Consider the following 26,924-nt stretch of genomic DNA (forward strand, 5'->3'; position numbering starts at 1 on the left):
CTTTTTAAAAATAGAGGTTATGTTTTCCCTCTTCTAGTCAGTGGGAACTTCACTAGACTGACACGACTTCTCAAATATGATGGAGAGAGATGTAGCAACTACATCTGCCAGTTCCCTCAGGACCCATGGATGCATCTCATCAGATCCCATGGACTTGTGCACCTTTAGGTTCCTTAGCTGGTCTCAAACCTGATCTTCTCTTACAGTGGGCAGTTCAGCATTCTTCCAGTCCCTGGCTTTGCCGTCTGGGGCCTGGGCCATGTGGCTGGAGCTCTTGTCAGTGAAGACTGAGGCAAAAAAGTCAGTAAGTATCTCAGCCCTCTCCATATCCTGGATGACTGGGTCTCCCATTTCCTTCCGGAGAGGACTCATAATTTCCCTAGTCTTCCTTTTATCAACAGTGTACCTATAGAACCCTTAGAACCCTATATTACCTATAGAGCCCTTGATGTCTCTGGCCAAATTTAATTCTAAAAGAGCTTTGGCTTTCCTAACCTGATCCCTGGCTGCCCAGGCAATATCTCTGTATCCCTTCCAGGGTATCTGTCCTTGCTTCCACCCTCTGTAGGCATCCTCTTTCTGCTTGAGTTTGGTCAGGAGCCCCTTGTTTCTCCACACAGGCCTCCTGGTGTTTTTCCCCAACTTCCTCTTTGCTGGGATACATCTCTCCTGAGTTTGGAGGAGGTAATCCTTGAATATTAACCAACTTTCTTGGGCCCCTCTTCCCTCCAGGGCTTTGTCCCGTGGTATGCTACCAAGCAGATCTCTGAACAGGCCAAAGTCTGCTCTCCCAAAGTACCAAGTTTGCTGTGCTCCCTCCTTGATGTCTTCTGAATGCAAAACTTCACAAATTCATGATCTCTGCAGCTGAGGCTGCCCTTGAGTTTCAAATTCCCCACCAGTCCTTCTTCGTTGGTGAGAATGAGGTCCAGCATAACATCTCTCCTCATTGGCTCCTCTATCACTTGAAGAAGGAAGTTGTCATCATTGCATTTCAGAAACCTCCCGGATATGCCCTGCTGTGCCGTCCCTCCAACAGATACTGTGGTTTTTGAAGTCCTGCGTGAGGAAAAGGGTTTGAGAATGTGAGGCTCCTTCTATCTGGCTATAGAGGGCCTCATCTCCTTGGTCTTCTTGGTCAGGTGGCATTCAGCACACTCCCCTATAATGTTCCCTATCCCTGCTATCCCTTTAATCCTGTCCCATCAGCTCTCTGTCAGCTCCTCATCTAAACCCAGGCAGAGCTGTATACACTCCAGCAGCTCATTGACATAGAGGGCAATGCCCCTTCCTCACCTCCTCTGTCTGTCCTTCCTAAGGAGCCTGTATCCTTCCATCCTTCCATCCAGTCCTGGGATCCATCCCTCCATGTCTCAAAGACATTCAAAGACATGCTAGTAAACAATAATTAAATCATTCTGTTTGTTATGAAAGAAATCTTCATGGCAGAAGTCAGTCTATTTCAATGACTCAGACACAGCTGACTCTGAAAACTGTGCACACAGGACTGTTATGTGGCTGTGTCCCCAGGCCATACAAATAATAATTGCATTTGATTGCACAGGTGGAGTCAGTTAACTCTGCAATTATTAAACCAGTAGGATCCATTTTGTTCCATGTAGTCATGGCAATGACTAGCTGTAATTAAGACTCAAAATGGTGTTTGTGCAAGATCATTCTGGAAATGAGACCTTGAGTGCATTCAAATTTGAAAAGAAACTAAGGCTGTTCTCCATTTGTGTCTTTCCTGCAACGATTTCATGAGGACGTGCAGGGAACTGACGCCAGAAACCCAACCTGGCTGTGCTGCAACACAAAGTTTGACTCAAAGGTTTCTGAGCTATCTTCATGCCCTGCTTACCTGCCTGCATGTATTGTATAGATATATTATCTTTCTTTTTTGTTCCTAGGAAGAAGAACATAAATTGCTTACCACACTACAGCTGTTGTACACTATAGGATATTATTTTTCTCTCATCTCACTTGTATTAGCTCTCCTTACACTTTCTTTGCTCAGGTTAGTACAAATTTGCATGCATTTTTAAATTATAGACCACAGTATGCACATTCTTGTTTTCATATATTTGAGTTTATTATTTAACTTCTGATTTTTTTTTTTTTATAATAATAAGCCTTACAAAGATAATCCCTAATTAAAATCCATTAATGGCAGCAATATGACTACAACAGTATTTAGTTGTTGTTGTTATTGTTTTAATTAAATATATTCCAGAGGACTGATATATTTTCTTCCTACAGAAAACTTCATTGCACAAGAAACTACATCCATATGAATTTATTTGTGTCTTTTATCTTGCGTGCCACAGCAGTTCTTATAAAAGACACTGTATTCTACAATATTTACTCCAAAAGACCAGATGATGAAACTGGATGGATATTATACCTCAGTCCTGAGGTAACTTTTTAGTTCATTGCTAATAGTGAATGTATGCTGTCAGTGAATGTATGCTGAATGTATAACAGTTACAGTTTCAGAAGTTTGCCATGTGGCATAAAGATTTCAGGTATTTGTTAGATGAGATTCAAATGCTAAAACTTTACTGATAAAGCTTGGGGTAATCTGAAGAAAAAAACCTGATTTGATAAATTATAAAATATTGATTTTATTATAAAGGCTTGTATAGAAAAAAATGAATAAATATATATATATTTAGAAACTTCTACATAAGCAAAACAATTTTATTACATCTGTAACTTTAGAAGGAAATTATACATTTATTTTGCACTTTCATATTATATTTATTCGCTCTAGATATGCATAGCACAATGCAATGCACACAAATCTTACTTTTGAGCAATGTTATTAAGCTATGTATTTGCATTGAAAGTACACTAAGGGGAAAATGTACTTTAAAGCTTTTTCTGTAGTAGGAAAATATTCTAATTTTCTTACACTTCTATACATAATGGAATAACAATGTCTTTCATTGCCACCACTGTGGATGTATTATACTTTTATGATGTATCTATACAGTTTGCCCATGTTAGCAAGCTAAATTACCTGTAAGATGTTTATCACTTCCTAGCACAGGACTTCTGCTTGGGGCCTATTGACTTAATAGTTCACCAGTAAAACCTCTGATATGCAGGTCATGACAAAGAGCACATACCACAGCGTACACTGTCAATATCCTATCTCAATTATCAGCTCTTCTCAAACTTTGTGGCCATCCAATATAGAAACCTTCAAACTGTTACACTCCCTTCCAACCTCTCCCAAGTAGCACACAGAGTCTCAGAAGTACTAGAAGTCTTGTTTCTCCTCATTTCCTTTTAAAAGTACTGAATACGGCTTGATTAATCTCAGATTAATTCAGTAAATCCTTTCTGGTTATTGGTACATAAGTTTGGAATATGTTTGGATGAATCATATAATCATAGAGTATCTTGAACTGGAAAGGACCCACAAGGATCATCTAGTCCAACTCCTGGATCCACATGGGACCACTCAAAAATCAGACCGTATGTCTAAGAGTGTTGTCAAAATCCTTCCTGAACTTCAGCAGGTTTGGTGCCATGACCACTTTCCTGGGGAGCCTGTTTCAGTGTCTGACCACCCTCTCAATGAAGAACCTTTTCCTAATATCCAACCTGAACCTGCCCTGATACAGCTCCATGCTGTTCCCTTGGGTCCTATCACTGGTCACCAGAGAGAAGAGATCAGCACCTCCCCTCTGCTTCCCCTCATGAGGAAGCTGTAGATCACAATGAAATTGTAACCAGAAATTAATCAGAGTAAGTATTAAACACAACAGCCGCTGTAGCGTCACTTTCTGCTGACCTGCTTGTGTACTAGCAACACTTCTTTTCTACTGAGTATAATTAGTGAAATGAATACTCCTCAGTTCCTGCCCTTGCTCTTAGCATCAACCCCTGGCACGAACAGGAGCCGCTCTACCTTCAGCTCCTTTTTCCTCCAAAGAGCCATACACAGCCTAATTGCATCGCAGGTTCTCTACTCTCATAAAGCCCAAGATCTCCCAAAATAACAGCAGCTCAGTATCTTGCAGGATATATGACTGAACTACATATGTACCAAAACCACGCACTGGTTTTAAAATGGTTGCTAAACTAACAAGAATAAAACAGGATTTGTCAGAGTTTTTATATATTACAATGATGACTGGTCTTTCATTCCTACAGATTTTAATCATTTGCAGGACTGCCCAGTTTTTCATGCATTACTTTGCTGGGGCAAATTATTTTTGGCTATTGGTAGAAGGAATTTATCTCCATACATTATTGATTACTGCTGTACTCTCCGAAAAGCGACTGCTACAGACATATATTGTGATAGGATGGGGTAAGTACCTAACAATTTCAAAGTTCTTGATTCTGTGGCATTTTTTTTAAGTCATTGGTGGATATTTTGTAATGAAGAGAGAAAAAAAAAAAGTCTTTTTTTTGTTGTTTTGAATTCAGCAGTTGTCAATAAAAGTATATTAGAATTGACACACTAGCTGCAGTTCAGTTTGACCTGCAGGTACAGAAAATGGGTTAATTGTTCTATAAGATAAAATAGCTTAATAGACAGAATGAGAAGAATTTTTTACTATATTTGACCATATTTTCTGTCATTACTGAATATTAAAGCACTATCGGTACCTTCACTTTCTTCCTTTGTAATAGAGCACCTACGTGGTGAAGACATCTGTACATTAAGCAATTGGCTTTTATATATTTACCTTGCTATCTCAAGAATTTCCTCAAGTTCTAAAGTATGCTTTAAATCAGAGGACAGTGTGAAAGTCTATATGATATAGGTCCTATATTTCAGGCATATTTTGATGGAATAAAGATAATGCAAAGTTAGACAATGCAAAATTTGAACAATTTTGTGTAAATTGTATTCTTTTTTCTTTTTGTATGAGAGGTGTGCGTAATCTGACCGTTGTATTTGTTGCTTACTCAGAGAACATAATAATGGACAAAATTATTTGCGTGGACAAAGGGGAAAGTCAAGGTTTCCTAATTCCCAATTGTCATCTAAGATCTACCTGTACAACTTGCAAGTCTTGTAAGGTTTTAAATGAAGATAAAAAATGTACTTTTAGACAATACTTGGGTTTGGTGCAAGAGTTATTGATTCATATTCAGTGGCCTGACTTGAGGAGGATGATAGGATGGAATGCCATATGAATAACTTCTGACCATATAACCTTTATCAATGTATAGTTTTACAAGCTTGTTCACTAATACCTTTGTATTTTCTAATGTAAAATTGCATATCCAGGACAGTATGATTATGGAGAATAGTTCAATCTTAAAAAAAAAAAATAAAATAAAAAAATAAAAAAGAACCTAGAAGAACCTATGTTAAGGAAAAGTGATTAGACTATGGTGGATGATTACATAGTTATAAATAAATTATTCCATATTTGCTCTTATTTGCTGTTCTGCATGCTAAAATTATCAACCCAGGGTAAAGAGGAAAATTTTAAAGATATGTTTAAACTCAAAAATAAATGAAGCAAATGTCAGCTAAGACTGAAGTTACACTGATTACAGTTGGAACTTAAAAAAATCTACATGTTTAAAAGAAATTTTTGTTGATTGTTACTAAGACTGTAGAAAATTCCTTGTCAATTTGACAATAATTCATGCCATTTAGTTCTAGCTATCTTAAAGTTGTACAAAGTTCTTTCACAGAGAATTCAAACAGCTAATTTTACTCCTTTTTGACATCTACATTGTCTCCTGAGATTTTAATTGGATAGCGTCTAAAGCAAATGGACTACTGGAAAAAATTCCTAGAATTAAGTGAATTTTAGATAAGGTCATTCTTCATGCCTTTATAGCTGTATTTATTAAATGAACTATATTTATTAAATGAGAACAATTGCTGTAGAAAATATCAACACTTTGAGAAAGATCTGAAACAGGGCTTCAGCATCAAAAATACCACACAGGGGAAATCTCAACAAAAAATAAATAAATTCAAAAATGTAATTTAAAAGCTTGTTGAAGTAAGTGTGGTAAATTAATTTTGGGCAAAACTGTCTAGTCTGAAAGAATATTGATGCATGAAAGAACCCAGAAACCTTAACTCTTTTACAGAAAAATCTTGCTTTTACTAACACTGACATGGTTAAAAGGTATCTAATATTTGTCTCTTACAAAATTTGAACCAGATTTTGGATACTTATGATATGGTATCATATGCATTGCTCTGAAAATGTTAATATAATGTGCATTGTGAAATATTGCTGTCAGAAATCACTAAAATAGTAGTCAGACCTAGTGATTTTGGCAATGACACATTTTATTCTGGAGTATTAAATCAGTTAGTTCTATGATGTGAATGCAAAACTTACTGTTGACCTTGTTTGTTGTGTCATTTTTTTCTTTTGTTAACAGTGAGAATATCTATATTCTTTCCTTCTTGTTTTCAGTTTTAAAGCCAAAAAGTATTTTATTTTGCTTCCTGTACCAATAAAAGAACTCTAATACATGGTTCAGTACCTTGTGCCTCTTAGTTCTTTATAGATGAGGAGAAGAACAAAACAAACAAACAAACAAAAAAAAACTAGCCTATCACCATAAGCTAGAAAAACAGGTTATTCCAGCTTAGGTTCCTGAGAAACTGAGGAGTTCTGAGGCCCTGGTGATTAGCCTTCTTTGCTAATCAACACAAAAATGAGCTAATAATGTGGTTAGAGATGAGAGTACAGAACAAGGATTAGACAGAAGTGGGTGCAGTGTTTTCGATTAACTCAAAATTATTTTATTCAATTTAATTCAAAATTATCTCACTGTGTAGCATATCCTGGCATTTTGGCATCAGATCAGAAAGAAGCTTTAACAAAAATCACTGCTTTCAATTCAGGAAGAATGTACAATGGGGAAAGGCAAGTTTTATTACATACTTGGAAGAAACTTTTTTCTTTTTTCCTTTTCTTTTTCCACCTCTGAAACAGAAATATGGTTATACTCTTCAATATAAGTTTAAGTTTAACTTCATTAGGTTAACATGATTAAAAGCTTGTTGGAAATAGATAGTTAATACTTATGATGAAGATTATTATGATTATTTACTGTACTGATTATTTACTCATCAATCATTTGGAACACAGTGCCTCAAAGTAAATGCTAGATACTCAAATGCAGTTTTTCCAGGTCCCAAGGCAGATGTGAAATTTCACATAAGCAATCCTTTTGTGACAAATGCACTCATACATTTGATCCGAGATGGATATGTACAAATATTCCAACATATTACAGCTCAGAGTTGGTGATGAAACCTAGGTACATACAGAGACAACTCTGTGCATGTTTTCTCAAGAGTTCACAGGGCAGATAGAAAACAGAAACAGCAATATTAAAATCCTGCATTTTGGTATCTGGATAGAAATTTGTTGGTCAGAACTGTCTCAGAAAATTGGTCTTGCTCCAGAAAAAGTCTAGCTTCTGAGGGTAAATGATCTTAACAATAAAGCAGATTCCTGTCATCTTCTCTCCATAATCAGTGAGGAGTCCCAAATATTCTCAGCCAATTTCCTTATGTTTACAGGGAAATCAAGTAGTTAATATTAAAAATAAATAAATAAGTCTTTCCTTATTATCTAACCATGAAGTCAAGCTCTATATGATTAAAGCAGAATTTTATTATTATTATTATTTTTTTCATTCCTGTGCCATCTCCCAAACTCTGTTGCTCCTCTGGTCCCCCAGTATGATTTTTGCTTTGTTTTTTGAGGCCCATGCTCTAAGTGCTGTTTCACTTCAGAGTGCTTGTGAGTTCTTAAAATCAGATAGAATTTAAATCTTAAATTTAGTCTACCTTATGCAGAGTGAGATTCATTTTACCTTATTAAGTTAAATTTAGGTAACTAATATCTAGACTCTTCCTAGAATTAAAAGGAGAAGAGAAGTACCTTTAAAAAGTGAATTTTAATGTTTAAGAGAAGTAGGATAGTCTCTTAATCTTTTCATGTGTGTAACTCTAGATATAGTCAAATAAGAACTTGTATTTCCTAAAGAATCCTTTTCTCTGGCCTTACCTGTATCCATCCAGAATGCTGCTATGAAGATTATTTTTCAGGGTTGAAGTTTTTAACATGCTATCCCATTTTTGGCATCCTTCTTTTTCCTCTTTTACTTATTCCTCTTCAGAAATTAACTACTTCCCTTCTCTTTCATGCTTGTTCCCACCCTCCTTTATCTATTAAAAGTTTCTGTCAGACGATAACACCACTCTTCACTGTCCACCGGCAAGCTTCTTGGCTGTCTCCTTTACTGTACTTTATACTTTTGAGGTTCATTCTCACCATTCATTACTTGATTTCTCTGTTCTTTCTTACATTCCTCTTTAAAGATCCCTGTGCTATGATACCTTTTAGAGTTCGTGGTTCTGGCACATCAAGACCACTGTCTTTCATGCTGGTTAGTGTTCTCTCATTGCTGCCTCTTTCTTTCCACCTCTCTGAATGCCATTGCATTGATCACCAGCTCACTGGCAGGTTTTGTTACTTGTTCAAACTGCAATAGGACAAGTCTGTTAAGAAATCTGATTACCAATGTAAGAGTATAAGGATTATCTACTTGTAAATTCCCCTCAATTGTTCTCATACCCATGTCATCGTCACTGATTTCATAATGGCCTTTTTCCACTATTTAGCTGTTTCTTCTTTATATTTATTAGAATTACTCCTAAGACAGGAGATCTGGTCTTTTGCTTCTTACAGACATTTGTGGTACTGCTGCTGCTGCTGAGCCAGCAGCATGCTTACACTTGCAGCTACACACACCTCCTCAACTAATCCCCAGGAACTGCACTTGATAATGTCCACTCATCCTCCCTAGCATCATCTTTCCCCACTGGAAAACTCCATATTCCCCTGCACATGTCATCTCCCTTCCCAAGTAGTCCATGCCCTGATTGTTCTCTCAGACCTACTTTCTACACGAAAACAAACTTACATCCAAGTGAGACGGTTTCTATCTCCTTCCCCATATTACCCATGCAGAGGTCTATTTTCACAGAAAGATAGAATGGCTGAGGCAAGAAGGGACCTCTGGAGGTCATATGGTCCAACCTCCCTGGCTCAAGCAGGGAGACCTAGAGCCGGTTGTCCAAGGCCATGCCCATGATAGCTTTTGAATACCTCCAAGGTGGGACACTCTTCAGCCTCTCTGGGCAACCCGTGCCACTGCTTTGTCACCATCAAAGTCAATAAGTGTTCCTGATGTTCAGATGGAGCCTCCGGATTTTCAGTTTGTGCCTATTGCTCTAGTCCTGTCACTGGGCGCCATTGAAAATAGCCTGTCCCCATCCTCTCTGTACTCTCCCTTCAGGTACTTATAGATTTATAAGACCTCCCCTCCAAGCCTTTTCTTCTCCAGGCTGAACAATCCCCTCTTTCAGCCTTTCCTCCAGTCCTTTCAGCACCTTTGTGACCCTTCAGTGCGCTCTTGCTACTACTTTCGTGCCTCTCTTGTACTGGGAAGCTCAGCACTGGACACAGTACTCCAAGTGTGGCCTCACCAGTACAGAGTATTACCTCTGAGAGTATTTTGCATCCAACCCTTTCTACGCACTGCTCCCTCCATTCCAGCTCTCCCCACAGCCTTAGCTAGCATTCCCAGACTCATGAATAGTCCTTGGTCTGACCCATATCTCCTCTTCATTCTGCCATATCCACCAGAAAATCTGCCCTGTGTTGTCGAGCAGAGAATCCAGCTGAATAGATGCCTTTTGTAGTTCACATTGCCTTGTGCTTGAAGCTTGTACTTGCACATTTATAGGCCACTGGAACAGTGTAGTAATACTTAATATTATTTTCACTCTGTGGTCTATGATCTCCAATAGGGGAGCAACAATAGGGGGACGGGGACCATAGATTAACTTTAAGGGGTCCATGAAAGGTAAGTCAGAAAAACAAGCTTTTGTTAGTTGTGTTAACTAACCAGATAGAATTCTATGTCTCTGCTGAAAATTGTTTAAGGTTCAACAAATGAAAAATGTTAATAGCCAGTATTTTAGGTAGTCTGTGATGCCTCAAGTGCCAATTCTTCTGAAATCTCATAGTCAGAGACTTAGAGGATTAAGACTAGTCAGCAGTGTATGTAGCTATGCATCTTTGTGTGTATATATATATTCCAGTGGTGACAATTTCTATAATGAAAACAAGATATTCAACTGTAGAATGAAATTTCTTATTGCCTTTAAGCTACAAATGGGGAAATACAGGAACAGGTTGATTTTTGTACAACATCTAAACAGAGTACTGAAAACCACGTCTTTGCACCATACACTGTTGTAGTGTATCTTTACTTTATATGAATCATTCTGTAAGCTTGGTTGTAATCAACTCCTTTTCTTTTCAGTTGTTCCTATTCTGTTTGTGGGCCCGTGGGGAATAAGCAGATCAAAATTGGAGAACACAGGGTAGGTTACTAAAGGAAAAGTGTCTTAGAATACTGGTTTTCAGTTGCTTATTTTTTTCTGGAAACCTTTGACAGTAATTGACACTGGTATTGACAACTAAATTATATTAAGATTATACTACACATATTAATACTTGTTAGATTTTCTAGGTTCATTTTAGCCCTTTCACAGTAAACTAGTAGGAATTCATGGGTTCACGTGCATAAATCAAGAAAGAAAATGAACATTCACTGTTTCTCAAATGCAAACTATTTTATTCATTGCTCATGAATGTGAACATGGAAATTACATGAAGCAAAATTTCAACACAAACATCCTCACTGAGAGCATCTTGTTAGCAAGAAATTAAGACCAGTGCTTTCATTGGAGACCATCTGCTGTTTGAGTTTAATTAACATTCACTGCCATTTTGGAAGAAAAAAAAATCAGTTATAATAGATAATGACAAAAACTGATATTCACAAAAAGCTGATATTAGATGAATGTATTCAATATTCAGTGCATTAAATAGTAAGAGTAACCTGCACCAGTAGGCATCAGTTTTCCAGTCTTACAGTTTTCAGCGTTGCTGTTAATGGCGTCACATAGACTTTGTCTTTCATATATGATTTCGTTTTACTTCCCTATTTTATTTGTGGATCCTAGAGAGTTTTGTTTGAAATAGCAATATAGATATTAAGCAACATCATCAGGAACTGAATCAAATTTGCACTCTCATAAAGTTACATGTTATATAGACCATAGTCCCACAGGGTTACAAGCTAATTAGCAAGAAAGAACATTTTCATATGAAAAATTAGAAGGTTAGATCAGGAGAAAAGGAGACATTTTCCTGCTGACAGGAAGCTAGTGAATGACTCGGTTTTAGGGTCAGTTCTGTTCAACATTTTTATCAGTGATGTGGATGCAGGATTGTAGTGCATCCTCAGCAGGTTGCTGATGATATTGAACTGGGAGGTGCTGACTCCCAGGAGGGACAAGAGCATGAAGTTAGTCTAGTTAGACTGGAGCAGTGGGCGATTAGCAAAGGCTTGAAACTCAACAAAAATGTCGTGTTCTGTGCGTGGAACAGTGTAATGCCAGACACAGAAACAGACTGGGAGATGAGTGGCTGTAGAATGGCCCAGCAGAAAGGGATCTGGGGGGGGGTTTGGTCAACAGGAAGTTCCACATGAGCCAGTAGTAGTGTGCCCTGGCAGCCAAGAGGGCAAACTGCATTTTGGGGTGCATTAAACACAGCATAGCCAGCCAGTAAAAGAGGTGATTCTCCAGCTGTATTTAGAATTTGTGTGGACTCACCTTGAATATTGCATGCTGTTCTGGTCTCCAAAATATTAAAAGGATATTAAGGTCTTTGAAAGTGTCCAGAAGAGGGCAACAAAGCCGGACTGGAAGGCATGTCATATGAGGGGAGGCTGAGGACACCTGTGTTATCTAATCTGGAAAAGAGAAAGCCGAGAGGTGACCACATTGCTCTCCACAGCTACCAGAGGAGGGGAAGCAGGGATGGAGGTGCCAGTCTCTTCTCCCTGGCAACTGATGACAGGATGTGTGCAAATGGTACAAAGTAGTGCCAGGGGAGGTTCATGCTAGATATAAGGGAAAAATTCTTTACTATGAGGGTGGCCAAACACTGGAACAGGCTTCCTAGTGAGATAGTTGGTGCCCCGTGCCTGTCAGTGTTGAAGAGGCATTTGGAAAATGACCTTGTTAACATACTTTAACTTTTGGTTAGCCCTGAAGAGGTCAGGCAGTTGGACTTAATGGTCTTTCTAGATCCTTTCCAGCTGAACTATTCTATTCTCTTCTATTCTGTTCTGTTCTGTTCTGTTCTATTCACAGAGACAGTATGCATACTTTTTAGTTAGTCAAAAAGCAGTCACAATTTGCATCTTATCCTTTCCCAGTTTATAGATTTAGATGACTAAATTTCGGTAAGATGTATCCCACTATGAAGGTTCAGTGCCACATAAAGTTGTTGTGGGGATCCAAAGAATCATAGAATCATAGAATACCCTGGGTTGAAAGGAATCTTAAAGACCATCTAGTTCCAACCCCCTGCCATGGGCAGGGATGCCACCCAGTACATCAGGTTGCCCAGGGCCTCATCCAAGCTGGTCTCAAACACCTCCGAGAATGGGGCATCCACAACTTCTCTGGGCAACCTGTTCCAGTGTCTCACCACTCTCATAGTAAAGAATTTCCTCCTAACAACTACTTTAAATCTCTCCGATTTCAGTTTAATCTGTTCCCCCTTGTCCTATCAGTACCTGCCCATGTAAAAACAAACGAACAAAGAAACAAACAAGAAAAAACCACCCTCCATCTTTTTTATAAGACCCCTTTAAGTATTGAAAAGCTGCAATATGGTCACCATGGAGCCTTCTCTTTTCCAGGCTCAACTACCCCAGCTCTTTCAGCCTTTCTTCATAGAATAGGTATTCCAGCCCCCTGATCATCCTCATGGCTCTTCTCTATCAGACTCACATCTTTCTTGTGCTGGGGTCCCCAGGCCTGGAAGCAGTAGCCCCAGTGAAGTCTTACAAGGGCATATTAGAGAGGGACAAGAGTTTGCCAAATAGTTATGAAGTACACAGCCTGTGGAAACTTCTTGCAAGATTCTAGTAGAAAGATCTTCAGAAAACATACAATAACAGTTGCTGGTGAGACTCCTCCTATTTTAATTCAATTTCTCCTGAATGTCACCTAAAAAAGTTAAAAGTTGTCAAATTCCCTTTGAAATATATGCATACATTATTTCAGCTTTCTAATTTATTTCTATGAAAATAATGCAATTATACTTCAAATTATTCTGCAGGTGCTGGGGAACAAATGAGCACATGGGAATCTGGTGGATCATCCGAGGACCTATGTTGTTTTCCATTACAGTAAGAATTATTTTATCTTTTCCAGTATCATACACAAATATGTCTTTTGTGACACTTTCTCCCGGTGTAATCCAATCCTTGGATTGGAGGACATGAGATAGAAAAGACTGTAGATGAGATCTCTTACTGTGTGGGGGTAGACATAGCTTCATTTTGTCTATCTGCAAGCAACAAGAATTTCAGTAGTCTCTCAAAATGCTGTGTATCTGTGCAGTGAATTCTGCACAGCTCTGCACAAAAAAACACAAAGCCTTTTGCTGCCCATAATTTTAGTCTAACTTTATGCAGTGAGCAGGTTATTTTGGAGAGTGCTACAATGTGGTGAGCATCTACAGAGTAAATTCATGTGATAACAAGGACAGAGAGAAGTAGCAACAGAAAGTACTGATGGTCATGGAGAGAAAACATTCCTCTTATCAGGCATCAGAAGAATGGAATAAACTGAAGCATGGTATGATAAGACTAAGATACAGTTTAAAATAATAATAAAATTGCACAGAAGACTAAACCTGAAATTGGGTGATAATGAAGAGATGAAAATAGCACGAACAGAATAATTCATGAGGACATAATTATGAGCACAGATTTTTGATAGGTGGGGCTATGGTGTCTATCCATAATTATCTTATATTTTTACAGAGCCGGCAAGGCATAAAAGGATTAGAGGAATAGGTGATTAGATTAGCATCTTGCTAATCTTTCTGAGATAGCAAATGTACAGAAGAGATGTTCTTTACTTATGCAAGGATTGCTCAAAGTGCAATACTGAGGCACTGATGCATGTGGAAAGAACATAGTTTTCTGTTACACTGCAGAAAAGCTGTAGAAATTATTACTTTTGTGAAGAAACAACGGACTGTTTTGCTGCTGCTGAGTTGGAGAAAGCCATGGGAGAGAGAAAGTGGACATAGTTGTGAAGCAGAGAAACACACTTAATAAGCAGTCAACAAAAAGTAAGTAACTTGAAGGGCAATGGAGGTTTTATCTCTGTCTGTCTGTCTGTCTCAAAAAGGCAGTGGAGACAAGAACCAGAAAAGAAAGGGAAAAGGCCTGAGAGTTGAGAAGAGACAAAAGCTGAAAGTGTTAAGACAGAAACTGCCCCAAAACTGAGGGAGAGTTCAAGACAGACAAAGTCCAGAACTGAGGGGATCTGAACCAATTTCTTCCTGGATATGTCTAACTCTGAAGGAAGACTGGATCGCCAATTTACATTTTTGGAGCTTGGGTAGAAAATAAACAGCTAGTGGAACATAACAAGCAAAATCAAATACTAGCATTTCTATTACATTAAAGAGATCCAAGAGTTTTGCTTTTGTTGTAAGAATGTTACATTCATTGATGCTCAACCCAGAGTCCCTGAATAACATGAAACTAAACAGATCTAAGAGTTAGGAATGAATTCATAAATAATTTGAAGAATAGCACTTAGATGGAGATTATCAGTAGTTTAAAAATACCTTTTAATGAAGATATTTCTGCATGATTTCCTGTTAGCTAGTGACATGGTAGGGCATAATCTTTGCTGGTGTAAATCAGTGCAAAGAACTGAGGAACTGAAAAGTTTGTCGATGACACCAAGCTGTGTGGTGCAGTCGACATGCTGGAGGGAAAGGATGGCATCCAGAGGGCTCTTGACAGACATGAGAGGTGGGCTGGTGCAAACCTCATTATGTCCCTGTGACATAATGATGACTTTTTCCTCTGAAAAAAATCAAACCAAAACAACTTGAATTACTGAGATCTTACACTTCGGAACTCCATCTATTTATGTTTCCATTTTCAGGTGTCTGTTTTAAAGGGAATAATATCTCCTTATCACCCTGTGGTGTCTTAAAGATATATCTGTGCACATTTGTAGAGAACAGTATGAAAAGTGTATGATTTTTTATACAGGACAATAACTGGACTATACAACAAATGAAGACAAGAAAAGTAGTCCTGAATAATTGTCCTTCGACCAAATTGGGAAGCACTGTTCCATGTTAAAATTAAAATGTAATTTTGTAATGGAAGATCACATATCATAATGTACATGTAAATCAGGCTGAAATAAGGCAATGCTAAATTTCCTAACTGCACAACTTGACTGTCTTTTTTGTCTAAGGCTTTTTGTTTGTGGAAGTAAAATAGTTAATGCTGTATAGGCCTTTGCAGGCCACACTAGATGGGAAATATTGTCAGGTTAGTCTCAGTCAAGTCAGAACAATTTTATTAACATTGAATTATTTGTAAAAGGATGCACTGCCCATTTCCAAGTGAATTCCAAGTGTTGCTGTTGTTCAACCACATCCTGCCTACCTGACTAATTTTGGTGAAAAGTTTTATAACTTAAAGGTACATTAATGCTGTAAGTGTCTCACTGGGAGAGAGTTCCTATCAGCACAGCCTGTCATTACTGCTCTGTGCTCTCTCCTGTGGCAGTATTAATAACCTGCTTCTGTTCTGACCTGAATACAGTTGCATTCTGGTTATTTGACATCAGGTTTTACAAATATTTAATGCCAATTTTATGACTCTTTTATAGCTATATGTATAATGTCATCAAATCTTGCATAAATAACCAATATATATTTTCTTTTATATTTTTTCTTTATATTTTCTTTCAAGGTTAATTTTGGCATCTTCTTAAAAATTCTAAGGATGCTGATTTCCAAACTGAAAGCCCAGCAGATGAGCTTTCATGACTACAAATACAGGTATGTAATAAACACAAAGAAATCCTAGTCCTTTTTTTTTTTTTTTAATGCATCAGAAGATTCCCAATGTGAACTTGCAAACTACATTTACCTACCACCATCAATGTAAAAGGTATTCAGAATTAGACATATGAAAGCCAAATAGAGAAACAGGATCCACAAATATTTTCTCATCTGAGTAAGAAGGATAAGTTATTGCCTGTGTGCTGAGCATTATGGGCATTTTCTCAAGGAGTTTACAATGCAGTAAGACTTCCGCACACATGTAACTAGACTAAACAAAGATAGCCTTAACTGCTGTGACACTTTATTTTCCTTGATTGTGACAAAGGGCCCTCAAAAGAAAAGGAGGTTCAGAAGATTTGTGGGACATTCCTAGGTGACACTAGCATCTACCTCTTTTTCACAGACACAGACACCATTGATTGAAGAATATCACTCTTCTTCTTGTAAATCCAGATGAGAAAACTAGCCTTAGTCTGCACTCTTGCTGGCCCTCCTGTGTTGTTTCCTAGCCAGAGTCTCAGTGGTGCAGCATGTCTTACATGAAGTCCTAGAATTGACCTCTGCATGAACATGTTCCCACTTTATGGGAACATCAAGGACAGGCTGCTCTGCAAGAGCAGGTGAGCCAGAAGCAAAGGATGACAGCAAGGCAGGCAGGGACAGCGATCTAATTGACAAGGGGTGTAGACTCACAGTACTAAAATGAGCAGGGCAGGTCCAGTGAAAGTAGTCAAGACAGTCAATAGTCCAGTGGTCATCAGACAAGTCCATAGTGAAGGACAAGGCAGCTGCAAGGTCAAGCCAGGAAATCACATGTAATATGAAAACTGCAATTAAATAAATGGAAACCAGAGGATATGCTGTTTTGCACATTTCATCTTTTTCCAGTTCTTAGTATCATTTATTATTAAGAGCTTTGTGAAGCCCTGTCTCCTACTACAGTCCTACCTTACTTATATCAAGTATTTTATTGTCTGATGCAACTTAGGGGATATGACCAACGTTTTTAAGGGATATGGCCAACCTCTTTTCAGTGGTCTGTGGGGACAGGACAAGGGGCAATGGCCACAAAATGGAGCACAGGAAGTTCCGCACCAATATGCGAAGGAACTTCATCACAGTGAGTGTGACAGAGCACTGGAACTGGCTGCCCAGGAAGGCTGAGGAGACTCCTTCTCTGGAGATATTCAAGACCCGTCTGGACGCCTACCTGTGCAACCTGCTTTAGAGAACCTGCACTGGCAGGCGGGTTGGACCCAATGATCTCTGGAGGTCCCTTTCAACCCCTACAATTCTGTGATTCTGTGAACTGGATGGGGGGAGAGTGGATGGCCATTCCAGTATTACGTTCCTAGTAAATTCCAGTATTAAATCCTTAACAAGGAACCTATTTCCATATTCCATATTCCCTCCCACCAGTGCTGAGTACTGAGGGACAATTGCTTCCCTAGTCCTGCGGGCCACACTATTTCTGGGGCAAGCCAGGATGGCATTGGCCTCCTTGTCCACCTGGGCACACTACTGGCTCAAGTTCACATGTTGGCTGTTGACCTAGTCTATTCCTGGAAACTATGCTAAGGCACATGGAAAATAGGGAGGTGATTGATGACATCCAGCATGGCTTCACAAAGGGCAGGTCATGTCTGCCAAATCTGATAGCCTTCTAGTAGGGTGGTAAAGCATTGGTGGACCTATCTGAAAGAGCAACTGACATCATCTACCTGGACTTGTGCAAAGCATTTGACACTGACCTGCATGAAATGCTTGTCTCTAAATTAGAGAGACATGGAATTGACGGATGGACCACTTAGAGGGTAAGGAATTGGCTGGATGGTTGCACTCAAAGTGTTGTGGTAAATGGTTCAATGTCCAAGTGGAGACCAGTAATGAGTAGTGGTGTTCCTCAGAGATCAGTATTGGGGGACCAGCTATAACATCTTTGTAGGTGACGTGGACAGTGGGGTAAGTGCACCCTCAGCAAGTTTTCCAATGACACCAAGCTGTGTGGTGCAGTCAACATGTTGGAGGGAAGGGATGACATCCAGAGGGACCTTGACAGACATGAGAGGTGGGCCTGTGTGATTTTCATGAGGTTCAACAAGGCCAAGTGCAAGGTCCTGGATCTGGGCCAAGGCAATCCCAAGCACAAATACAGGCTGGGTGGAGAATGGATTGAGAGCAGCCCTGAGGAGAAGGGCTTGGGGGTGTTGGTTGACGAGAAGCTCAACATGAGCCAGCAGTGTGTGCAATTGCAGCCCAGAAAACCAACTGTATCCTGGGCTGCTTTCAAAATAAGCATGGCCAGCAGGGCAAGGGAAGTTATTCTCCCCTTCTGCTCTGCTCTCGAGACCCCACCTGGAGCACTGCATTCAGCTCTGGGACCCCCAGCACAAGAAGAATATGTACATATTAGAACAAGTCCAGGGGAGAGCCACAAGGATGATCAAAGAGATGGAGCACCTCCCAAAATATTTTATGATGATTCTGTGATTCTATGACTAACACTCCAGGTCCTTTACTGCTGGGCACTTTTCCAGCCACTTGTGCCCACATCTATACTGTTTGGGGTTGTTATGACACAATTGCAGTGCCCAGCATTTAGCCTTGTTGAAAGTCATGAAATTGGATGCAGCTCATCAGTGTAGCCTATGCATATCCCTCTAAAGATCCTTCTTAGCCTCAAGCAGATCAACACTCTCACACAACATGGTGTCATCTGCAGACTTACTGAGGGTGCACTCAATCTTCTCATCAAGATCACTGATTAAAATGTTAAACAAAACTGGACCAAATACTGAGCCCTGGGGAGCACCACTAATGACCAGCTGCCAAACAGATTTAACTCCATTCACAACAACACTTTGGGGCTGGCCATGCAGCCAGTTTTTTACCCAGCTGACAGTACATTCATTCAATCCATGAGCAGCCAGTTTCTCCAGGAGAAAGATATGGGAAACAGTATCAAATGCATTGCTAAAGTCCAAATATACAACATCCACAGCCTTTCCCTTGTATTGTTGTTAGAGTTCAGGTTAGTAAGACAGGACCTGCCTTTCATAAACCCATGCTGACTGGGTCTGATAACCTGGTTGTCCTGTACGTGTTGTGTGATGACATTCAAGATGACCTGCTCCATCACCTTCCCTTACACCAAAGTCAGACTGACAGGCCTGTAATACCCCAGAGCCTCCTTCTTGCCATTTTGTAGATGGGCATCAAATCTGCTCGTCTCCCTGGTTAGCAGAAAAATAATTTCTGGAATATTTTCTTTGTAGATCCATTTTAAACTTTGTACCAAGGATGTTGAATAATATCATAATCAAACATTTTCTTTTTAAGATTGGCAAGATCTACACTTGTTCTGATTCCATTGTTGGGGATCCATGAATTTATATTTACCTTCATCACTGATGAGCAGGTGCAAGGACTTTCAAGACATATCAGACTTTTCATTCAGCTGACAATGAGCTCATTTCATGTAAGTACTCTTTTGCAAGTACTTTTTAGGGGTCAGATACCCACATATGTATGTTGTTCATTTGTAGATGCCACAGACATACAGTATTCTTTTTTAATGTTATACTCCAGCCTGTAATGTCTTTAAATATAATGTTAGACTGAGATGATAAAAAATTCACAGAGTGAATTTCACATGTGAAAAATCTTCTAAAGTTAAATGAGATTTGTCAGTAAGCTTTCATGGGTGAAACAGATAGATGGACTAGCATCTGCAGACAGAAAACAATTTCCCCACCTTGGAAACAATTTTTCCACAGTCAGTGGAGTGTTTTAAAGATATTTGTGCACTTGACTCCCTTTCAGATACCCTACCTTTGTAGGGTGTAAGTATGCACAAACTTGAAGCAGTGAAAGAAAGTGTAAAGTTCTGGCAGCTCTGCACCCTTGTATCTTGGGCTGCAAACATGAAGGTGTGAAAGAACCACACTCAATTATAGTGGTTAATGCTAAGTAGTCCAAATTCCACAGCTAGTTATTACTGAAAATGAATGCTGTTTCTTAGATAATCACTTATGCACAAGTATACGTTTCACTGTAACTATTCGTTTTACAGTTCAAAAACAACAAAGAATGAAAATGCCAGACATTCAGCACTGTATATGAAGCACTGCTGTCTGCTTCAATCTGTGTTATATAAAGTTGCTGAGTAACAGGTGTTTTTTTTCATGTAGTACTCCTGTTAAACTACCTGCTTAACAAAGTTGTCCTTTGCCCATGAGAGATGATATATGAGAGATCAGTGAAAGCACTCTTGCCCTGCTATATCTTCCTGCCTTAACCATCTTGGTGATATAGGACAGTAATGTTCAGGTCTCCTTTCTTTAATGTGGTGCTCAGGAACATCTCTGGCCAGAAATCCTTATTACTCACCAATTCATTTATTTTTGACATACCTGTGCACTCTTCTGAGACATGAAGCCATCAAAACACTTTCCCCACAATTTATTGTAATCTTTGTATTTAACCTGTAGGTATGCACTGGTGGATGGTGTATGCATCAATGATTTGACACTGTTATTGAACCTCTAATGAAATATTTCCCACATAGCTTGAGGGGAAAACCATCCATGCAGGCAGAAGGGAGTTCATGTGGCATCATCCCTAAGAGGACTGATATTGTGTGGAAGTGCATGTTCCTCAGATAAACATATCCTTACTTGGAGAGATTGCAGTGTCTAGATGTTATTTTAAGCAACACAACCATTTTAAGTGAAAACTTTATTTACTGGCTTTTAAAATAAGACTGATATAGAAGAGAGCTTACTCATTCCTCCTAGAAACTTCATACCATTTAGAGGAACATGCAGATGCTCTGATATATGGCAAGTTTAGAAGAAAAAATTCTTTTCAAAAAAACCCAGAGATCTTAGGCAATGTTTATTGCCAATTCTCTTTTTTAGCCACAGCATTATTTGTTAATTAAATATCAGAGAAAAAAAAAAAAAAAGAAAAAAAAGAAAAAAAAAGCATATAAACTGGACCTGGACCCAATTACATTTCTTTTAAAGCACAGTTAAACTGTTTTGCTAAAGAAAACCAGTTATCTGGGATCTCATCTGGAGGTTTTAACTCAAACATTTTCAAAAATCAAAAATTAAATTCTAAATAAGAATTCTTCTCTAGCTATGATGCTTTTTTATTTCAGAAAGTGGGGCAATCTCATCATCTTGGCCACCTGGTGCATATGGACTGCACAGGATAAAATACTGGCTTATGGTATACTAAATACAGTTATTTAATGAGTCATTTATCATATTTTTATTGCCAATAGAACTGGAGGACAATTATGAGGCTTACACATGGATGTACCCTTTCCTATTGGATAGCATGCCAATGAATATTTCTTCTGAATTTCTGCTGCTTCTTTTTGCTTCATATTCTGATCATTTGGAAGGTGTATTCCTTGGAAGTCATGACATAGAAGAAAGATTTCTAAGAACAAAGTTCTATGTATGGCAAAGTAAGAAGCATTAAAAAAATCAGGATATAAAATGAACAGCAAACATGAATAATCAGCTGAATTTGCCATCAACTAATGTGAATTTACTGTGTTTCTGCCTGTCATTGCATGTTCTACTTTTGCAGCAGCAGTGGATTAAATTCACACAGAAATTTACAAAACTATGTTCAACGTAGAGGTGCCATCAGTACTCACAAAGCTTTCTCCTAATCTGGTGACTTTCCACATTTCTGGTAATGGGTGTTACCAAGCTTGTGACACAGCAGCACCAAGTAATTCGGCTCCTATTTCTGCTTGTGGTGCCTGTGGGTCCAAATTCAGAGTTCATGCTCAGAATACATACGAGCAAACAAACAAACACATTACAGAACAAGATTTTCATGGAATTTCTACCCAAAGAGAGAAGCATTTCTAAATAAAAGGCTGCTTTTTAAACCATTTAACTTGTTTTTATGCATCAGAACCTTTCTCTGTGGAACGATATTTAGTGATTTTTTTTTTCATATTTCTGTGAAATAACTCAGATGCAGAGAATTATTTAAAAGTTACATTAATAAATGGTATAGCAAAAGTGCCTAGATCTTGCAGCCACAACCCAGGTGAAGCATGGAATATGGTAGAATTAAAATACAGGGATAAAGCAATTGTAACTGCTATCTCTCCTGCCCTTATTTCACTCATGTGGCAGACAGACTGTTCTTTTTCACACTTACTGGACATATGTTTAAAGAATAGATGGTTCCAGACTTTTCCGGATTGCTAGAAAAATTCACTGTTGTTTCAGACTGCTACTGGTCAATGAATAAAAAATATTGAAGCTGCTGTATACATTAATTTCTTTTTAAGATTTTGTATAAGAAAAACAGAAACACCTCTGGAAAAAAAGTATGAATGTGAAAACAGATGAATGATATCAACTGGTTATGACACCTTTTTCCTTGTTATATGAACATTGCCTTGGGACTGACAATCAACAGCATTATTCTCTTCATCAGAACCTGTGCCATAGATGTGTTTAGACATACTAAAGGAAGTTCATTTCCTGAAGCAATTGCCATAAATCTGTACATTTGTGCCACACTGTTAGTCTGAGATGCACACACACAATCTGTTTTGATTTGAGATCAAAGACAGGGAGGAGGAAAATGGAAGGGGTAATTTTTGGCTTATCTTAAAACACGTTTGATTTCTAAAATTTCAAATTTTTTATTTTTTTATTTTTTTTTCTTAAGGTGTTTACTTAAATCTGTTTCATAGGAGAAATGACATTTCAAAATAGTCAGAACACTTAATATATCTGCATTTTTGGATGTTTTAATAAGTCTAAAAGTAGCAGTTTCAGTATAGCAGTGGTAGTCTTAAAAATAATGTAGTAAAATGTAGATAAAATGTAAGATCAGATGGGGTTGTATAGGCTCTTTGCTTCAGCATCTGCACCAAAACACCTGCAATTGTGCCCTGATTTTGCTAAGGCACCATAGGAAAACAAGTTAATAGGTACTTCACTAATAAGAGAAGACAGACAGCTAGTTTCCATTCTGAAAATTAGGAAGCGTTGTTTATATTTATGACTTTAATAGTAATGACATCTCTAAACTGAGACTTCAGGTATCTAACTTTTCCTTATTGTCTGTCTCTTACAGGGTTTCTTTGTAGCAGTTTTATATTGCTTTGCCAATGGAGAGGTAAGAGTCACTTAATGATATAAGTTTTTAATTGATTAACGAAATATATTGACACCAAGAAGGATGAAAATACTGACTAGCTCTGGTTATTTGGGAGCATACTTGCATTCTTTTAAATTTATATAAATATTTTGAACAAAGAAAGCAGCAAGACCTCTCAGGTCTGTATTCAAATACAAGGTATTTCCGCTAAAGCTTGTGTTACTATGTGACACTGTGGAGGTATAGATGTGTGTGAAATACCACTAAAGGCTTATGATCAGCTACCTAAACCCCATTCATTTACAGAGATGAAATCTCAGACTTCATGTTTGACCCTTGCTTTGCTTACCCCTGAAGTCTAGGCAAAGATGCAAAATTTGGAGTGCCTTAATATATTAAAAAAGAACAAGTTCAAAAATATATTTTCATGTGTGCACTTCACAGGACATCTCTAAATTTGATATGAGGACATTTCTTGGCTGGAGATTATCTTTTGTTAAGCCTCAAGAGTCATATGGGGGGGTCTGTTTACTCCACGCCAGGATTTAGGCAGATCGGTAATGGCAATTTTGCAAGGATATGCCAGCAGGAAACCACAGAACAACTCAGGAAGGGACCTCAGGAAATACTTAGACCAACTTCTTGCTCGGTGCACTGTGAAAACTGAATTCAGAGAAGGTTGCTCAGCTATTTATCCAGATGAGCTTTGAAAACCTCCAAAGAAAGGTTTTATCACCTCTCTTGTCCTCTGCTCTGGTGCTTCACTGCTCTCAGGAGAAAACATATTTTCTGTAGTTCCAGTTAGAACTTCTCCCGTTTTCATTTATGACTGCTGTCTCTTGTATCCCTACAAAGCAACTCAGTAGAGTATCTGGCTCCATCTGCTCCATGAATTCCTTATAGGTTATATTTAAGCCTTCACTGAAGTCTTCTCTTCTCCAGAATGAACAAGTCTCTATCATTCAACCTCTCTGCAAAAGGGAAGTCCTCCAGCCTTGTTATCTGCCAAAAAAGGCCAAGCTTATCAGCGTGCTTCTTGTACTGGGAGCCCAAAACCAGATGCAGCATTCAGATGTGACCCGTGGTAGTTTTATTCTGCTGGGCAGCCGAGCTCTACCACAATTGCTCTCTCACTCCCCCTCCTCAAAGGGAAAGAGGGAGAAAATATGATGCAAAGGGCTCAAGGGTTGAGTTAAGGACAGGGAGATCACTCAACAATTACCACGATGGGCAAAACAGGCTCAGAGTAGGGAGGTTAGCAAAATTTTTTGCCTATTACTAAGAAACTAGAAAAGTGAGAAACAAAGGAAAGAAGACAAAAGTAACTTCCCCCCACCCACTCTGTTCCACCTGTTCCCCTTGAGCAGTGCAAGGGAATGTGGGAATGGGGCCTGTGGTCAGTCTATAGCACTTTGTCTCTGCCGCTCCTTCTCAGTCACTCTCCTCCCCTGCGCTGTGGAGTCCCTCCCACGGGATGCAGTCCTTCCTGAACTGATCCTGCATGGGCTTCCCACTGGCAGCGGCCCTTCAAGAACTGCTCCAATTTTGGCTCCATACCATGGGGCCCATCCATCAGGAGCAAACTGCTCCAACATGGCTTCCCCCAAGGGCAGAAGCTCCTGCCAGGTCAACTGCTCCTGTGTGGTCCCCTCTCCGTGGGCTACAGGTCCGGCCCAGAATCTGCTCTCACAGGGGTTCTCCACAGACTGCAGCTTCTTTCAGGCAACATCTACCTGCTCCACTGTGGACTCCTTCATGGCCTGCAGCGTGAAACTCTGCTCCACTGTGGAACTTCATGGGCTGCAGGGGGACAGCCTACTCCACCAAGGGCCTCTGCACAGGCCACGGGGAAACTTCAGCTCCCATGCCTGGAGCATCTCCTGCCCTCCTTCTTCAATGACCTTGATGTCTGCAAGGCTGTTTCTCTTTCTTCTATCTCCCAGCTGCTGTTGTGCAGCATGATTTTTTTCCTCTTTTCTTAAATATGCTCTCACAGAGGTGCCAACGACATTGCTTATTGGCTCAGCTCTGAGCAGCAGTGGGTCCATTTGGAGCTGGCTGAGACTGGCCCTTATCTAACATGGGGCAGCTTCTGGATTCTTCTCACAGAGGTCCCCCTGCAGCCCCCTGCTACCAAAACCTTCCAGCATAAACCCGCTACATGGCCTTACAACTACTGAGAAAAGGAGGATAATTTCTTTATTTAAATGGTTGTGCTATACAGCCCAGTGTACTGGTATCATAGAATCATAGAATATCCTGAGTTGGAAGGGACCCACGAGGATCATTGAGTCCAACTCCTGGGTCCCCAAAGGGCCACCCAGAAAATCAGACCAAGTGACCAGGTGTCTGAAAGCATTGTCCAAATACTTTTTGAATTGCAGCAGGCTTGGTGCCATGACCACTTCCCTGGGGAGCCTGTTCCAGTGCCTGAACACCCTCTTGGTGAAGAATCTTTTCCTGATACCCAGCCTGAACCACCCTTGTCGCAGCTTCAAGCCATTCCCTCAGGTCCTTATCAGAGGTCACCAGTGAGCAGAGATCAGCACCTGCCCCTTCACTCCCCCTCATGAGGAAGCTGTAGACTGCAAAGACGCCTTCTCACAGTTTTCTCTTCTCCAGGCTGAACAAACCAAGTGACTTCAGCTGCTCCTCATACATCTTCCCCTCCAGAACCTTCACTATCTTTGTAGCCCTCATTTGGACACTCTCTAACAGTTTTGTATATTTCTTATACTGTGGCACCCAAAACTGCACACAGTACTTGAGGTGAGGCTGCACCAGTGCAGAGTATAGTGGGACAATTCCTTCCCTTGGCCAGCTAGCAATGCTGTGCTTGATGCACCCCAGGATACAGTTGGCCCTCCTGCCCACCAAGGCACACTTCTGGCTCATGTTCAGCTTGCTGTCAACTGAACCCCCTAGATCCCTTTCTGTGGGGCTGCTCTCCAGCATCTTGCTCCCCTCCTCCCCCCAGTCTGTACGTATAGCTAGAGTTGTCCCTCCCCAGGTGCAGAATCCAAGACTTGCTCTTGTTAAACTTCATATTGTGGTTGATTCCTCAGCTCTCTTATTTGTCTAGATCTCTCTGCAAAGCCTCACCACCCTCAACAGAGTCAACAGCTCCTCCCAGATATCTGCAAACTTGCTCAAAAAACCTTCAAGTCCTACATACAAATTGTTTATGAAAACATTGAAGAGGACTGGTCCTAAAATAGAGCCCTGGGGACTCCCACTAGTGACAGGTAACCAGCCTGAGGCAACCCCATTTACAAGAACCCTCTGGGTCTGACCCATCAGCCAATTGTTCACCCATCTTATTATGCTTTTATCTAACTGTATTCTGGTCATTTTGTCCACAAGGATACTGTGAGAGATGGTATCAAGTAATGGACTAATATTATCTCTGGTCCTTTCACTGTTAACATACTTTAAAAAGCCCTTTTTGTTGTGCCCCACAGTACTGGCCAGCTTCAACTCTAATTGAACCTTTGCAACACAAATTCCCTCCCTACAAAGGTGAACATCATCCTTGTAGTCCTCCCTTATCTCCCTACCTTGCTTCCAGTAGCCATACTCTTTCTTTTTCCACCTAAGCTCTTGAAGAAGATCCCTGCTCAGCCAGGCCAGCCTTCTGCGTCTCCTGCTCAACTTCCAACATGTTGGAATTCCTTGTTCCTGCACTCTTAGGAGGAGGTAGTTAAAAACTGACCATCGCTGTTGGACCCCAATGTCTTTAAAATCAGTTTCCCAGGAGAGCTCACTAGATATTTCCCTGAG

At 39.6% G+C, this 26,924-nt stretch overlaps 1 protein-coding gene across 1 annotated transcript in view; it reads left to right on the forward strand.

Annotated features, from left to right (window-relative positions):
* GLP2R (glucagon like peptide 2 receptor) overlaps positions 1-26,924 on the forward strand; it is a 43,214-nt gene that overhangs the window by 13,697 nt on the left and 2,593 nt on the right. Inside the window, exons 5-12 of the mRNA XM_035561923.1 lie at positions 1,915-2,017; positions 2,260-2,416; positions 4,165-4,324; positions 10,348-10,408; positions 13,227-13,296; positions 15,904-15,992; positions 19,338-19,476; positions 23,121-23,162. Of these exons, the coding sequence (XP_035417816.1) occupies positions 1,915-2,017; positions 2,260-2,416; positions 4,165-4,324; positions 10,348-10,408; positions 13,227-13,296; positions 15,904-15,992; positions 19,338-19,476; positions 23,121-23,162 (821 nt within the window). The remainder of the gene's footprint in view (positions 1-1,914; positions 2,018-2,259; positions 2,417-4,164; positions 4,325-10,347; positions 10,409-13,226; positions 13,297-15,903; positions 15,993-19,337; positions 19,477-23,120; positions 23,163-26,924) is intronic.

Source organism: Cygnus atratus, chromosome 18, assembly GCF_013377495.2.
Source record: "Cygnus atratus isolate AKBS03 ecotype Queensland, Australia chromosome 18, CAtr_DNAZoo_HiC_assembly, whole genome shotgun sequence".
Lineage (NCBI taxonomy): Eukaryota > Metazoa > Chordata > Aves > Anseriformes > Anatidae > Cygnus > Cygnus atratus.